The sequence below is a fragment of the Balaenoptera physalus genome (genome assembly GCF_965194825.1).
Source record: "Balaenoptera physalus genome assembly, chromosome: 6".
In the NCBI taxonomy this organism is placed as follows: Eukaryota; Metazoa; Chordata; class Mammalia; order Artiodactyla; family Balaenopteridae; genus Balaenoptera; species Balaenoptera physalus.
This window is the reverse complement of record NC_138885.1, coordinates 102,351,839-102,368,577: the sequence shown is the minus strand read 5'-3', so window position 1 is coordinate 102,368,577 and position 16,739 is coordinate 102,351,839. Positions and strand designations below refer to the sequence as shown.

The following is a 16,739-nucleotide window of genomic DNA, read 5'->3' as shown; positions in this document are numbered from 1 at the left end:
AAAATACTGGGAAGTTTATAACTGCAGATTTAACATTTTTTTCTTAAAATATTATGTGGGAAAAATGGTTATGAATTTCTGTCCTTCAGAACAAACCATGCATTTTTTTCTAAGTTTATTGCTAATATGGTATGAGAAGTTGGTCAGATTTCTTTCGTTTTCCCATTTCTTTTGATTTCCATCATCAAATGCCATGGACAACAAATTGTCCCTTGGATTAGAAGAGTTTTGAAGCATTTAAAAGTTTAATGATCGTCAATGGTATTCACTCCTTGAACAAAGTAGCTGTGGAAGCATACATTGACAATGGAAATCAATCAGTTTTAGTCAGCAGCAGCTTGCACCACAAGGAGAGATATGTCTGTAGGTGGGTATTCAGTCTTCATTTGACAAAATAGGCAGTTTCCTGGGACTAACCATACTGAACCAGAACCAGAGCCAGGGTTTTCTCTTTTCTGGTGCATTCTGATGATTTCTACTTACCACTGTGGTCCTTGGACACAAGTCATAATTGTGTTGTTCAAAGAACGTTTTGTTATTATCAGAACGTTCATAAAATCATTTTCCATGGCAAACAATATCTAAAAAGACCTTAAGCGTTGCATTCTCCTTTTTAATTCAACAGTCATTATTGAATCTCTTTTCAGTGCCAGGGTCTGTACTAAGGGCTATAACATACACAGAAACAATATAAGGAACCAATTCGATAATTTAGGAATAAATTGCCAGTTGAAGAGTCAAAATATAAACATACTGAAGGTCACACAACAAAGAGGTTTAAAGCAATGGTTCTTATGTTATAAATATTTTTGTCTTCAACTCCGATTGTCCACAGATAGTTCATCTGCCTTGGCTATTAATAGAGATAACAGCGTTTGTAATAGCCAGTAGTTGCTGAACTCTTACAGACATTTGTCTTATATCTTCTAATCCTTATAACACCTTTACAAGAGAGGTATTGCTATTTATTTTTTAAAGATGAAGAAACTGAGGCTCAGAGAGGATAAACATCTTGATCAAGACCACAGAGTTAGAAAGCATAGCCTGGCTTTGCCTGGCAGTTGAGCCCACATTTCTTACCATTATACTTTCCACAGATAAGTCCATATGCTTAAAACTTGTTTTTATTTTTATAAAAATTTTTGAGACATTTAAAAGTCTTGTGCTGCTCACATTCTTTCTAATGGCTGAAAAGAAAGGAACAATGGATAACTAACATGATTATGTGACCTTATCAGACATTGTAAGCTTAATTGACCATTAGGTATCTCTTGACTTTTTACCCAGATTTCTTAGTGACCTGCCGATATTAACTCATAAGCATGTTACTGACCCTTTTTCATTATTAAGCAATCCTGCCATTACCAAGTTGCTTCCTGTAATTTTGTTTGCAATCAGTATGCCTGGTAGCTCATGTTATCTGCAGTGGAGTTTCCCATTGAGATGTTTCAAGATATTTGTTCCCAGAAAGGTTTTAAGAGTACCTACAAGAATGTGGCTCTGAATTCCAGAAAACAGAAAACTTAGGAGGACAAAGTCAAGGCATATTTGTGGCTTTTAAATATAAGAATTTTATATTCATCTCCCATAATTCTTTATAAATTCTTTGATTCCATGAGCCCCTCCAGATGTAAATCTTGGGTTGAGGGATTTGCTATAACCTTTTTCCTCTTAATATTTACATTATTTGCTGTGTACGAGTTAGTGGTATGTGGGATGAGTGAATAGGATCTTCACCATCATTATTAGCAAATAATTCATCATGAATGAATTACATATCACCTACTCATGGGCGGCTTTGTTCAAAATGGTTTGAACATATGCTTTCTCAGCATTAACACATCATGATGCCCAGAGTTCCCACTGCAAAAGGATTATTTGTTAAGCTAATGGTTAAGTTGCATGAATTATTTTGCAAGACCAGAGGGTAATAAATAAGCAGAATGGATAATGAAAGAGACTCATTTTAGACACAAAAATCTCAATTAAAACAGTAAATCCCTCCAGTCCCAGAATCTGGACAAGGGCGTAGCTGTTGCTATTAAACTGACCTTTTATGAAGATAACAAAAATGTTTCTAAGAATACTTTAATGCACACTCTGGAATGAGGAGTACATACATTTTACAATGCAATTAATTCAAATATTTATACATTAAATACTATGTGAAAACAAAGATGTTCTTAGTTATATTTTACTTTCTCATGTAGCTAAGGGCACTTGGAGCATCCTCTTCTATGATTAGTTGATTTTTCTCTATATTTTCACCATTGTTCTTGGCTTATATCCATAACACTTTTTATACTAAAGGCTTCATTATTTGCAGGTTATTTGTAGCCTCTGCTAATGTGTGGTCTAAAAGCCATGCCAAATAGTGCATCTTTATCAATTAATAGCTAAAAAGAATTTATCCCTCTAATAAACACTGCAGAATTGCCTACTGACATTGTCTTTGCTCATAAACCTCTTCATTTTCCTGAGTGCGCTTCACCTGTGTTTTCTCTGATAATCCCATCAATGTGACCTTCTATCCTAAGATAAGCCAATAGATTTTTACAGTTTTTGTTAAAAAGATCCACTTCTTAGGTGAAGTTAGAGCTAATGGTGAGTTTGTTAGGAAGAATGATGGATAGTATAATATGTTTTAGACAAAGTATTGATAATATATTCTCTGCCCCAACATTTATTATAGTGCTATTATTGTAACCTAGAGCAGCTGATAATAATTATATACAAGCCAAAAAATAAGTTATTTTTATAATGAATGAAATAATTTTACTTTTTAGACCAAATGATGTTAGAAAGTGTTTATGATCTCTCTTTTAAGAACTCAAAGGGATAACAGCTCAATCATTGGAACAGTGGTTGAAGGAGAACTTGTAGGGCTCTAGGGCTCCACTATTCCAGGCAAGTGTGATTTTAAAACAAATTGTAGCATGCAAACAATGCATGCCACTGCTGATCTTTAACCCCTCTTCCCATTCCCCAGAGCATTCATCTCTTCCATCCAAAATGCTCAGTGTCTCAAGAATTCTCGTTGTGACATAGAGTTCCCAATTCGATGCCAGACATGAGTAGTTTCATGTGTCCCTTGCCTCTTTGTTGCCACCTTTGCTCTATTAGCATTCTACTCATCACGATGATGAGTGGTAGCACGTTTATCCTTAAGAATTATGGACCTGGGACAAGAGTATACCTGGAGGCCTACATATTGTGGGGCTTATTATTTATTATAAATCAAGCAAATGTTATTCAATAAAATAAGTTCTATCCTCCCATTTTGATGGATATATCTTTATAACAACCTGGAAATCTAAGTGAAATGTTAGTATTTTTGGACTCCTCAGGAATATGGTGGCATAGAGAGAGATGGCCTCCAGCTTGCAGCCCCTCCTTCACCTAGTTCTATCCAGTTTTGTGAGAGGTCTTGCACACAAGTGAATGGACACTCTAGTCCACACATCCAGGATCCATACACTCTCCCCTTAAACATCTGCACCTGGACCACCCATCTTTCTTAACTGTATGCAAATTGGTGGCACAGTCTGTGGTCTGGGGGACAGAACAGAACTGGGAAAGATGATATTACAGGCCCTGTACTCGGGGTGGGGTGTGTGTGGCTTTTGAGGAATGGAATTCTGGGTTCACAGGGGTTTGGAGCATGATCTGTCTAGAAGAGGGCATTGCAGGCTGCGGGTGGGTACTCCTCTGTACTCCGTAGACTACCTATTGGTGAAGGTATGGCCAGAGAAGAGCCAGAGTGTTCAGCAAACAGTTGTTGGTTTCTTACTAAGTACTAGCACTGTTCTGGTCCCCTGGGAAACATGAGTGAACAAATTAAAATGTTTGCCCTTATAGTGCTTGTATTCTGGGAAATAGAGAAAAAGACTATAAATACTAAATGTAGTAAATATATAAACTATATAGTATGTTAGAGTGTGAGAAGTACTGTAGAAACAATAAAAATTAGAGGAAGGAAAGATGGGAGGGTTGCCATGTTAAATAGATCGGTCAGGCTTGGCCTCAACTGAGAAGGTAGATTTGAGCAAAAACTTGAAGGCAGTGAGGAAATCAGCCAAGAAGATAACAAGAGGGAGAGAAGCTCAAGCCCTTAAAAGTACAGTGAGCACCTCGAGGTAGGACCATGCTCAGCATGTTGAAAGAACAACAAAGAGACCAGCAAATCTGGAAAGAGTGAGCAAGGTGTAGTTAAAAAGCGAAGTCAGAAAAAGAATGATGACCAGATCATACAGTGTAGCACCGTCCAGTAGAAATACAATGAGAGCCATAAAAATGTAATTAAAAATTTTCATGTAGCCACAAAAAAGGTACAAAGAAACAGGTAAAAATCAACTTTAATAATGCATCTAGTAAAAATCAGTTTATCTAAAATGTTTTCATTTCAACATGCAATCTTTGAAATCCAGAGTGTATTTTACAGTGACAACACATCTCAGTTCATACTAGCTACATTTCAGTTGTTCAATAGCCACATATGATTAGTGGTTGCTCTACTGGACAACACAGATATAGGTTTTGACTCATCCTTGAAAGAACTTTGACTATTACTCTGAGTGATTTGGGAGGCATTTCAGTTTTAAGAATTGAAGTGTCATGATTTGATCTATGTTTTAAAAACATCAGGGCTAGCCTTAACTGAGAATACACCAAAAGGGATCAAGAGTAGAAACAGGGAGACCCGTTACAGTAATCTTGATGAAGAATGGTGGTGGCTCAGAGGATACCAGTGGATGCCCTAAGTGGTTGAATTGCTAATCCTTTTAAAGATAGAGCAAATGGGATGAATTGCATTTGGTGTGGGAAAGGGAAGTCAAGAATGATCCCAAGACTTTGGCCTGAATAACAGGAAGGATGGATTGACATCAACTAAGATGACCAAGACTGTTGGGAGGATGGGGAAGGAAGATAGATGTTCAGTCTTGGGAAGGTATATCTGAGAAGCCTATGAGGCATCCAAGTGAAGATGCAGAGTAGGCTTGGTTGTGAGTCTGGAGTTTAAGAGAGAGTTTGGAGGTAAAAGTTTGGAGATCATCAACCTTAAAATTGGGTAAGACAAGGTGGGAAGAGTAGATAGAAGAGAGGACCAAGGACTGAGCATTTGGACATCTGAAATTAAGAGATGTAAAATAGCATGAAATTGACATTAAATAATATCAAATATTTGAGCACCTTTGAATTATGATTAATTAAAAGAATAAGATGTATATCCATTACTGTCATTATTTGCATTTTACTAAAAACTATAGCTTTAGATGAAGCCTAAAGCCTTTTTTGTGACTTTTTTTTGCTTTAAAATGTCTCACAAACCTTTAAGTAATTAACTTATATTATAGACAACTACATTTAAACAATAAACAGTCAAAATAAAAATTGTGGTTGTAATCAAATTAGAAACCATTATCAGTATCTAATGCATATTTTTATATATATATATGCATATATTCACCAGAGATGTATAAGGCAATTGTTCTTTGATAACTATAGATTTAAGCACTAATATAGCAGCTTGAAATCTGTCCCACAGTCTACAGTCTACAAACTAATGCATCTTTGTTTTATTTGTGATAAGCTTACCAATTTGTTTTTTTTTAAATATAAAGTTTGATTGATGGTTATGTGTTCTTACCTCATTTTAGTCTGTCGAAGAATGAGATCTTTATTCCTTTCATTATATTCAGATCTCAGATATGAAGAATGCTTCATACAATAAAATTCATTCTTTTTACTATAAGCACATTCATAACTTTTAAAAAAATACAACTAATTCTTCAAATGAGATTCTAACCCTTGTGATCTTGTGTGTCAAGGCAATTATTTATAGTATAATGTGGAAATTAGTGTATTCAATTAAAAGCTGAAAATTAGAATTAAATAACTCATTTTTATCTAAATGACTACATAAACATACTGACAAACAGTTTTTAATTATTTAACACAGGCAATTGTTTGTGTCTTTTCAGTCTATAAGAGAAGTCACAGGCTACGTGTTGGTGGCTCTTAATCAGTTTCGCTATCTGCCTCTGGAGAATTTACGCATTATTCGTGGGACAAAACTTTATGAAGATCGATATGCCTTGGCAATATTTTTAAACTACAGAAAAGATGGAAACTTTGGACTTCAAGAACTTGGACTGAAGAACTTGACTGGTAAGGAAAATATATAAAATAGCAAATGTACTCTTATTATCAATATAATAGATACACACATATGGGTGTATGGTTTCTCCAGTGTGTATTACATTGAGGAACATTATAAAGCATTGAAATATATACTATTTATTCATTTTATGAGAAACGATGCCCTGCGATGCCCTTGTTTTATGTACAGATATTGTAAATGCAGTCTGACTGTATCGCAGCTGAACAGAAGTACGCTCAAAGGAAATGCTCAGTGACTGAAAACTGAGATATGAAGCAGGTTTAAGAATGCTATGTTTGGTGGTCTTAGGTGAACAGTGGACCATATCATCAAATCTCTGCAATAATACCCTAACTCTCACTTTCGTTACAGCTCAGTAAATACACAAACCATTATATCTAGTTCCACTAATCTAGCTTCTTGTATATAATCCCTTATTTTTGAAAAACATATCTAATGTATTAATCCAGTTTTGATTTCTTTTATTGAATAACTCACTAAATGCCATTAGTAATTTTTTCTCTGAATGCTTTAATATCATCAGTGATTTTTTCCCCCTAAGATTGGAAATAGGTAATTCCTAACAACTTAAATTATCATCTTGCTACAAAAAACACTTTGCGGGAATTTGTTTTGTAAGCTGGTCCTTGCAACCATTGATATCTTTTCAATTCATATAGTTCAGAGTTTTGGTACAGGGATTCTAATTGTGAATTTTGCCATATGTGCCTGTAACCAAAATGCACGAATTAGTAATTATATCACAGTGGGAGAAAGGAGTTTGAACTATTAATTTAATCTAAATTAATATGATCTATATATTTTGCATCAAAATATCTATTGACTTTGTGTGTGTTTGAGTCCACACAGTGGTGATGTTTCTTGATATTGTAATCTGAAATATTTTAGAAGTATTGCCTTAAAATATTAAGAAACAGATAAGATTAATATTGTCAGGTTATTAAAATTATATGCTTCTTTTATTTACAGTGGACATAAAATATATAATTTTAAGTTAGAAGTAGCTTCATAGTTACCCAGACATGAGCTAAAATTGGGATATTTTAGATGAAGGAAGGAGTGTTGATCATGTTATTTATTTTGAACATGATTGCTATAGAATTGATGACATAATGGTAAATGCAAATTGCTCAGAATTTATAGATTCCTTCATCAACATTTTTACCTTTTTTTCTTTCAAAGATAGTCTTCTTACTGAAGAGCAGGATATTTGACTAAATTGCTACTTGCATGGAAATAATGATAGGAGGAAGATATTTGGAAATGGAACAGATAGAGAAAAATTGAATGATTGAAATTAGGAATCTAAAAATAACATGATCTAGTTAAAACTTGCCTAGGAAGCATTGTGTTTTCTTCATGATTTTCCTCTGATTATATTAAAGAAAAATTGAATAAATTTATTTTCAAATTTTTATGATACTTAAATTATGTTATTCCAAAATATGTGCTATTTGAAGAATCTTTTCACACAGAAAATTAGTCTTTAAAGAGTTCTCTTATTTATTTCCACATTTAACATCAATACTATTAAAAAATTAATAAGGAGTTATTTTGTCAAATTATGCCACATTTAAACATACCTTGTCTATTGAGTGAGCTTACACCACATCTTACTTATGATTGTGACAGTTGTTTGACTTGTTTCATATCAAAATATAACACTATTATTTAAAAAATATTATTATTCCCCAAGCTGCCAAAAAACCTTATATTTTCCTGTGCAGCAGTAGAGATGGGTAATTAATAAATGAATAAAAGAATGATTTGAGTATTTAGAAAAATATATGTATTTGTTCAAGAGTTATTAATTCCTTTTTTGAATATGAATTAATGAAAAGTACAGTAAAATAACTGGTAGAAAATTTAGACAATTTGGAAAATTTCCAGGTATTTTAATATATGTATTACATGGTTGACAATTACATGCCAACATTATTCCTAGAGATAATCTAGAATCATTGATCGTATTTTAGGTAATAAGATCAAGAGTGTAACTCCAATTTTGAAAATCAGAAGTTATACAGTAAGCACAACTGTGTTTGTGTGTAAGAATGTACGAGGAAGGACAGGAGACATATAACTGTTCAGCTCTTCATCAAAGAAGAATTGGGGATAAAGTTTGCTCTACAGTAATATCTTAAAGAGTTCAGTGTTCTAGGTAACCTGATTAAAGTAGCAAGCAAGCATTGGAGTTCACTTTAGGTGAGATTGTTTTCGTGTTTTGAAAGATTTTTGTTTTATTTTGTTTGTTGATGGGCTATCCAAAGAAAATTGGTAACCTTTTTTTTCTTTTTAAATTTAATGTTATTGAAATATTAAGAGTAGGGCTACCAGGGCTAACCTTAAGTTTAGACTTACCTTGTGGAATATGAGGGGAAATAGAAAACCTGCTGAGTAGTCACATACCTCACTGCCTAACTACAGTAGTGAATTAAATTTTTAACTCAGTTCTTAAGGGGCCAGCAACATCAGCATCACCTGGGTACTTGTTCTAGAAATGCAGATTCTTGGGCCTCACCTGAGCACTAATGGGTGAGAAATTCTGGGGATGCGACCCACCAATTTTAAGGATCCCTCCAATGATTCTGATGACTATTAAAGTTTGAGAAACAATGTTCTAATTAATTAAAGATACCAAGAAATGGTAGCAAAATATCTAGTTAATCTCTTCACACTTACTCAATCCAAATAATTTTCATTCATTTATTATCTCCTGGAAGGAAGAGAAGGAATGGTACAGAGAACAGATAAGTTTTTGATTGAATGACAAGAAATATACTCTCGACTTGTGTGAGAAGGCAAAGAATACACTAGCAGCCTGGATGGAAATGTGGGTATAAAAGAGTTTGGAAATAAGAAAGATGCTGGGTATAAAATTTCTTCCATATTACCATTTTGTCTGACACCAACTTTACGTAATGGTAAACCATTACAAGGACAATAGTAATTTATTGAGAATTTTCCTTTTAAGCAAAATTTTCCTTTTGAGCACTTTCAGCAAGATAAATAACAAATACTAGTGTTGTAAAAAAGAATTTTGAGATTGAGATTTTAAAGCTTTTTGATGTATACATATTGTGTTTCTCCTGAAACCTTTTTTTGCTGTGTTGACTTCAGACTAGTATGCCTTTATAACAGTATGTATGCCTCCTGCAAACTCTATCTTTGTGTAAAAGGGATGTTTGGTTAACATGAAGACTGTCATATATAACGGTTAATGGTTGGTTACCACTTACACATATATAAATTAACTCACCACTTTACCCATTCTTACTAACTTAACTTGATGCTCACCAAAAGCTATTCCTTGGACTATAAACATTGCTACAGATCTCACTTAGATACTACTTTTATTTTGGATGTGCCCAAAGGCAAGAAACATACTTAAACATATTTTCCAGAAAGACTTGTCTTACTGCTGCCACTCACATTTCCCTGGTTCATTATGGGTGAGGTGGGGCAGAGTGGAGAAGAGGCAGGTCCCTAGACTAAGGATATGCCACACAATCCAAAAGGGAATAAGGAAATTGTCACGGCAAGCTCTAGGTGCCCTGTTAACACTGGGTCTTCCTTTTCTGGTCAAGAGAGAGAACATACTTCCATCAGTGTGTCTTTTCAGGCATATAATCACCTCAAGGCCACTGGGAATGACACTGCTGCATCAGAGGACAGAGCTGGAGAGAATTCATTATTACTTCCTCTTTTAAGGTCACTTGCATGTGGCTGTTGTTCTTATTAATCATTCCCAGTGATGTTGTTCTAATAATTTTTTTTTACCAGCTCCTTCTTAGCCAAATATTCCTTTTTGAAATTCAAACCAACATTTAATATAATATACTTACAACCTTAAGTTGATGAGCTTCTACTTGTTTAGTCACCTTTCTGGCCAAAATATAAATGTTATTTCATTATAAGGAACGTAAAAAAACACTATTATTTTTCCCTTTTATAATTTATAAAATTACCTCATCTGTTAGTAATGGTGGACAATATTATACAATTTCATCTATATATTATATTGTAGATATGAAGGAATCTTTGAGAAGTATCTGTGTACTTATATATATTCTAGTATACATATCCTATTTATAATGATGATAAGCCAGGTACAAATATTTTTATTTATTATTTATTTATTTATTTATGGCTGTGTTGGGTCTTCGTTGCTGCGCGCGGGCTTTCTCTAGTTGCAGCAAGCGGGGGCTACTCTTTGTTGCAGTGCGTGGGTTTCTCATTGCAGTGGCTTCTCTTGTTGCGGAGCCAGGCTATAGACGTGCGGGCTTCAGTAGTTGCAGCACGTGGGCTCAGTAGTTGTGGTGCACAGGCTTAGTTGCTCTGTGGCATGTGGGATCTTCCTGGACCAGGGATCGAACCCTTGTCCCCTGACGTTGGCAGGCGGATCTTAACCACTGCGCCACCAGGGAAGTCTGGTACAAATTTAATACAGGAATATGTTCATTTTTCTTAACAAATTTCACATTGAAGAATATTTGAATTTTCACCTTATGAATTATGAGAATATATCTTTTGAATGGGTGAAATTTAGGATGATACAAATACACAGTTTATATTTTCCAAGTGTTAGCCAAATGTGCTACATATTTTTAGACCTACAGATTCATGTATTAATGCCTTTAATATATTATGGCTATTCTAATTGTTTGGTTAACTGTGTCACCTCAGTTAGATTATTTGAGATGTGGACAAAAAAAAGGAAGCAAAATATAAAATGCTTAAGTTATTTTGAGAGCCCACAATAATAAGGGTGTATTAAATTTACTGAATTCTGACAGACTCAAAGTAAAGTTAAATGCTTAGTCTAGGAGATACAACAGCTGAATTGATGTAACACTTGAACAGTGTCACATCTGAGCATTACATCTGAATGTCTGCCTTCAAGTATGCAAAGGCTATTAAGTAAAATAGTTCACCAAAGTAATGCAGCACCTTTTAATGTTTAAATTTCTTAACCCCCTTTGGCATTATTTGTAATGGTCAAATAAATAATCTTATTTTGAAATAGACAGGCCACCTGTAACTGACTCAGTGTATGTCAAAGAACATGGATGTGGAATCAGAAAAATCTCTGTTTAAATGTCATATCATCACTTAAGAGTCCACGTCTCACGGAGATTTAGATTCTTCATTGTTAAAACCGAGAGGAAAATTCCACCTCACAGTGTTAGTTATAGGCACTAACAAAATAAAGCAGGGAACTTGTCAACCACTGTACCTTTCACACAGAGGATGCTTAGGAAGCCTTAGTTCTCTTATTGTTTTGTTTTTAGCTTTCCTTTGTGTCAACACACTGACAAAACAATTGTACCTGTTTCTGCATATTCAAATAGGTTCCTGTTGCTTCATTGGGGCTTTGACAAGTGATTTGTTTAGACAAAAAGATGCTCCAAATTTCAGCGTTTCTTCTGATACCACTTTGAAATTACTTTAAGTATAAGCTGTCTTCCTCGGCGGTGAGAAGCCTGAGGCTTTTCTCTGTCTACTTTCAGTATGATTGCTGCCTTCAGTACTTCACAGCTCTTCTCTCTAGTCTTTCAGTGTCTCACCCCAAGCACCTGTTGCCCTAGCCCTTCATTTCAAATTCCCATCATCATGTTTCACCCTTCATTGGCCCTAACATTTGTCTTGACCTAGACAAGAGACATATTCATTCTAAGTTCTGTCACTGACACTAGAGTCTCTAAGCATTCTTCAGCAGCTCTGTGAAAGGTCTTAGTAATGTATGAGTGGCTTCAACCAGCCTAGTTCAGGGATTGCTGTTAAATACAATGTTTGACAAAAGTACTACCAATATTTACATAAGAAGAAGCACTCAGCATATTGTGATATCTGCAGGAAAAATAAAATGATTCCAAGAATACTCCTAGCTTAAGGTAAATTACTTGGAAAATGATTTGATCAAAACTAACCTATAGTGAGAATGCTGTGAGTCAGATGAAATCAGCGAAGAGTGGCGCATTCTTATGAAGGTGTCAATTTTTAGATCAGGTCCGCAATTTCTAAAACTGATACTCTAATCAGTATTTTTTAAAGAAGAATTGTTTGCTTGTCATATCAAACAGTGTGTATTAACTAGAAAAAGGAAAACAATAACAATATGTTTATGTGTATAAGTAAAACAGAAATATAGTTGAAAGAAAATGTTATAAATATGGGATCAGATAGTGTGACCATTTCAGCAAATTTCTAGCACTCTTTCTCAGCTTTAGAGAACTGATGAGTGAATTTATGAAATTGAATGAAGGTAAAATGGGAATATCTCCTTCTGCTATACGACTGATCAGAGGGGAGATTGTTACTGGAGAAATGAGACATGGGAAGAGGGATTTTCAGGGAACAGAACCATTTTTTCTCCACTAGTCATCATGTTTTCAACCACTAGTACTAAGAAAATCTACTCAGCCCATAAAAAGCACCCCCCTTGATTTATATCCCATTCAGTGTTCCTGAAAATGTCCCATTCTGTGAGCTACATTCTTTTTCATCCCTATAGCATCCTTAGGAAAAATTTGGGGAAAAACTAGCATTATGGGAGTCTCTCAGAAAAAGTCCCTGCTTGAGACTTTAAACCCCTGTCATTATTCTTTCTTGTCTCTAAGATACACCAAGATCTTTATGTTCCCCTCCCTAAGAGAAAGCATATATATTCTAAGAAAACATGTAAGGTCAACAAATTCCCTTATTAAAGCTCATTTGTTGAGAAACCATGCTTGTTTGCTTATGACTTTAGAGAATGGAGGAAAATCTTTGCTCCTCAGGGTCTTAAATGTAGTAAGAGAAATTGATTTGTTATCACCGTAAGTCCGTGATTTCACTCTGAGAAAAAAAGGTAAAGATATCAGAATAGCTACCTCATTTTTACTCCAGGACATTAGCTTTGCCAGGCGTGCAGATACTCAACTGAAAAGAGTTGGCAAATTCTCTGCATCACTCCCAGTCACCAAACAACATTGGGGCCAGAAGCATTGCTTCATGGCACATCAGAACTCGAGAAGCAGTTTAAGTGATATTTGGGGATAGCCTGCAAATGTATTTGAGCGGGAATAAAGAACGTGTGGAGTCTTTGACAAGTTTAGTTAGAGGAGGCAGCCCCAAGCTTGGCAGACCCTAAAACTCTCAGCCAGAGATAAGAAATGAGGCTACATGTTGTCCTCTTCCCATGTTTACCAAAGGCATGATACTGATAATTTCCCATATTGTCATGGAGTTTCAACTTTACAAAATGCTTTCAAGGTTCCTTTTCTTTGTTTCACACTGAGTTCCTTAATACCGACCTGGAAAGTATCTTTATTGTAATTTTACATCTAGGAAATGAGGCTTAAAGTGTTGTGGCTAATAAGGGCACCTTATTCTAGAATCTAGACCTATTTTTCATCTCTTCATATTGTGCCATTGCTAAGAAATGTTTAGGACAATTTCTCTAGGTGAGGCCATAGTCAGCGAAATATTAAAATGGCTGTAAAAATAAACAATCCAAACTTTAAACAGCAGACATGAAGGTTGTGTTTTAGAAAGAACTTCCTGATTTTAATTGTTGTATAATACTTGAATACATCATGAATGTATGTATGGGAAATGGTGGTAAGTTGACAATAAAATACAAGCAAACACATAAAATGACAATACGATAAATACTGGATTTGATTTTAAAGTATCAGATCTATTAACTAATTTCATAGCTACTGCCATTCTACTACAGCTTTTTAAAACTCGAAGTTACTGAACTCTTAGCCATAACTCAAATGTTTATTAATAGACTCCATTTTACTGGTAAAAGTTAAGGATTCTTTTGGAAAGTGATGTCAATTCAAATATTTGTTAGCTTTGTTTTCTTCCACTTGTATATTCAAGACATTGTACTGAGACATGAGCTATTCCAAATTATCTCTACCTGTCTTCTCTCAGTAAATATTATATTTCTGACAAATATTTACCCACCAACTGCAATGTGAAAGCATTGGGAATGTATTTTCCCCAATTATTATATTATTATTTTTTGGTCAAGCATCTTGTGGCGTTAAGTGCCTTCATTTTAATCTGTTTTACCTTCTAAAGCAGCACTGTCCAACAGAACTTTCTGTGATGATAGAAACATTCAGTCTGTGCTGCATAATTGAGTAGCCATTAGCCAAATGTGACTACCGAGAACTTGAAAGGTGGCTAGTGCGATCAAGGAAATTAATTTTTAATTTTATCTAATGTAGTTTATTTAAATTTAAATAGCCAAATGTGGTTAGTGGCAATCATATTAGATAGTGAAGCATTAAAGGACAGCATATTTTACTGAACCCAACGCAGGAGGCAATTAAATTTACAAGCATGGAGAATCAGAGCACAGGCTCTGAATCCAGACCTCCTCCATTGAAATCCTTTTTTGAGGCAAGTGATTCAGTGTTTTCAGCCTTGATTTCCTCTTCAGATGAGTGTAATGAGAACACTTAGTTTGTAAGACAGTTGTGAAAGTTGAATTATAAACTACATATAGCATTAAATGCAGTTCCTGAAATAAATGTCATTCATTATTATTTGAGAAGAAGAATGCTTTTGGTCCAAATAATAGAAACAGTCTATTTTTTCAACCATTGATAGCATGTTTGACTTACATAATCAAATTGTAAATTATAAAAGGTGTGATTTGTGATTTAGGACCTACCCAGATTATATTTGAGTAAGCTGGGTTCTGGATGTCATGCTTTGCTTCTTAATATGCTTTAAACTGCTAGTTATTATGACTTTAGATTTCTGTTTGTCAGAAATCTGACTTTTTATAAATGAGATTTTTATTCTCCCTTTCAGTTCCCACAGTGCAAGCATCTAGTTATAAGTAGGTCCCTATGTCTATTTCTTAAATAACTTCATCGAAAAAGTTAAGGACTAGGAGATTATAATGACTTTTACAGCTAAGAAACTATATTGAAAAGTCTGCTGAGAATTATTTCTGGCACAGACAATGCGCATATCTTTAGGATGTTCCAGTTTATGTTGAAAGTTTCTCTTTGTTACATAATATTTATTTAAAAAATAACAAAAGAAACTCTTCTATGAAATATTTTATCAAATAGGTAACTATGATATTTCATCAAATCTAAGTCATTATCAATTGTGAAAAAATATTTTGGCCATTGTTTGCACACCACACTAAAAAAAAGAAAAAGTAAACTCCCAGCATAAATGTAAAAGATGGTATGAAAAATCGAGATCTTAGCAATATTAAATATGAAAATTGTATGCATTTTAGAATTGATAAATTAATAATATATAAAGAAAATAGAGATACAACAAACCTCTTATTATTTTCTGAATCATAGCACAATAGCTGTTCTTGTAATGGTAAAACTACTGTGGAAGTATTTGAAACAAGTTGCAATAGAAATGGCCAATATTTCATAAATGATGAATGGTATTTTCCATTTATCTGTATCTATCAGAGAATAGGTAAAAGTGAATTTGCATGGCTTAACACCTTTTGATGTAATAAACATTACTAAACAGGAAATTTGAATTATTGGGTTTTTTTCCCTGGATTTAATTGGTTTATTGACTCTACTGGCAAAAGAGAAGGAAATAACTTCAAAGGTAAAAAATATCATTTATTCTAGGAATGTCCCTTAAACTTTCCTCTCTTAGTAATACATATCAGCTAGATTATTATAAGATATCAGAGAGAAAAGATCTTTTCACTTGTATCTTTTTGACCAGTCTACTTGGAAGTTCAGTGCAATGCTTTTCTCTGTTATTCTACCTCTCATAGTATTTTACCCTTCTCCTACCCTTAATACTTTATGGCCCATTTTGTGAAATATATTTTATACTTTCTAACTATAATTCTATTGTAAGCTAAGTCAAATTGTTTTGGTTATTAAATCATAATAACCATAACAATTTTGAGGAATACCTGCAGGGAAAAGTGAAGAAAAATGATAATCCATAACCTTTTTCTTCCTTCTAAGACCATTCAGTTCACTCAATTTCAGTTGCGCTGTGATGCAAATTAGAGGTTTGATTTTTGTGGTATCAGTAATGTGGAAAAAAGCTGATATCAGAAAGAGCATTTTTGATTTTTCAATCTACTATGAAATAAAGGGACTTCAAACTCTAGATATTTTAACGACATTTAATGAGCATATTCTGGCAACTATTGACAAAATAAAGTATTTCAATTTTTTTTTTTTTAAAAGAAATTCACGTTCTTTTATTTATTTATTTATTTATTTATTTATGACTGTGTTGAGTCTTTCTGTGCGAGGGCTTTCTCTAGTTGCGGCAAGTGGGGACCACTCTTCATCGCAGTGCGCGGGCCTCTCACCATCGCGGCCTCTCTTGTTGCGGAGCACAGGCTCCAGACACGCAGGCTCAGTAATTGTGGCTCACGGGCCCAGTTGCTCCGCGGCATGTGGGATCCTCCCAGACCAGGGCTCGAACCCGTGTCCCCTGCATTGGCAGGCAGATTCTCAACCACTGCGCCACCAGGGAAGCCCTCTATTTCAATTTTAATGGTTCCCAAATCCTCTAAACACTCTGCTTTAATGTTTGGTGG

General features: G+C 34.5%; 1 protein-coding gene across 1 annotated transcript in view; it reads left to right on the top strand.

Moving 5' to 3' along the window:
- Window positions 1-16,739, top strand: part of ERBB4 (erb-b2 receptor tyrosine kinase 4) — a 1,174,475-nt gene that overhangs the window by 648,884 nt on the left and 508,852 nt on the right. The window contains exon 4 of the mRNA XM_082466966.1: window positions 5,982-6,168. Within this exon, the coding sequence (XP_082323092.1) occupies window positions 5,982-6,168 (187 nt within the window). The remainder of the gene's footprint in view (window positions 1-5,981; window positions 6,169-16,739) is intronic.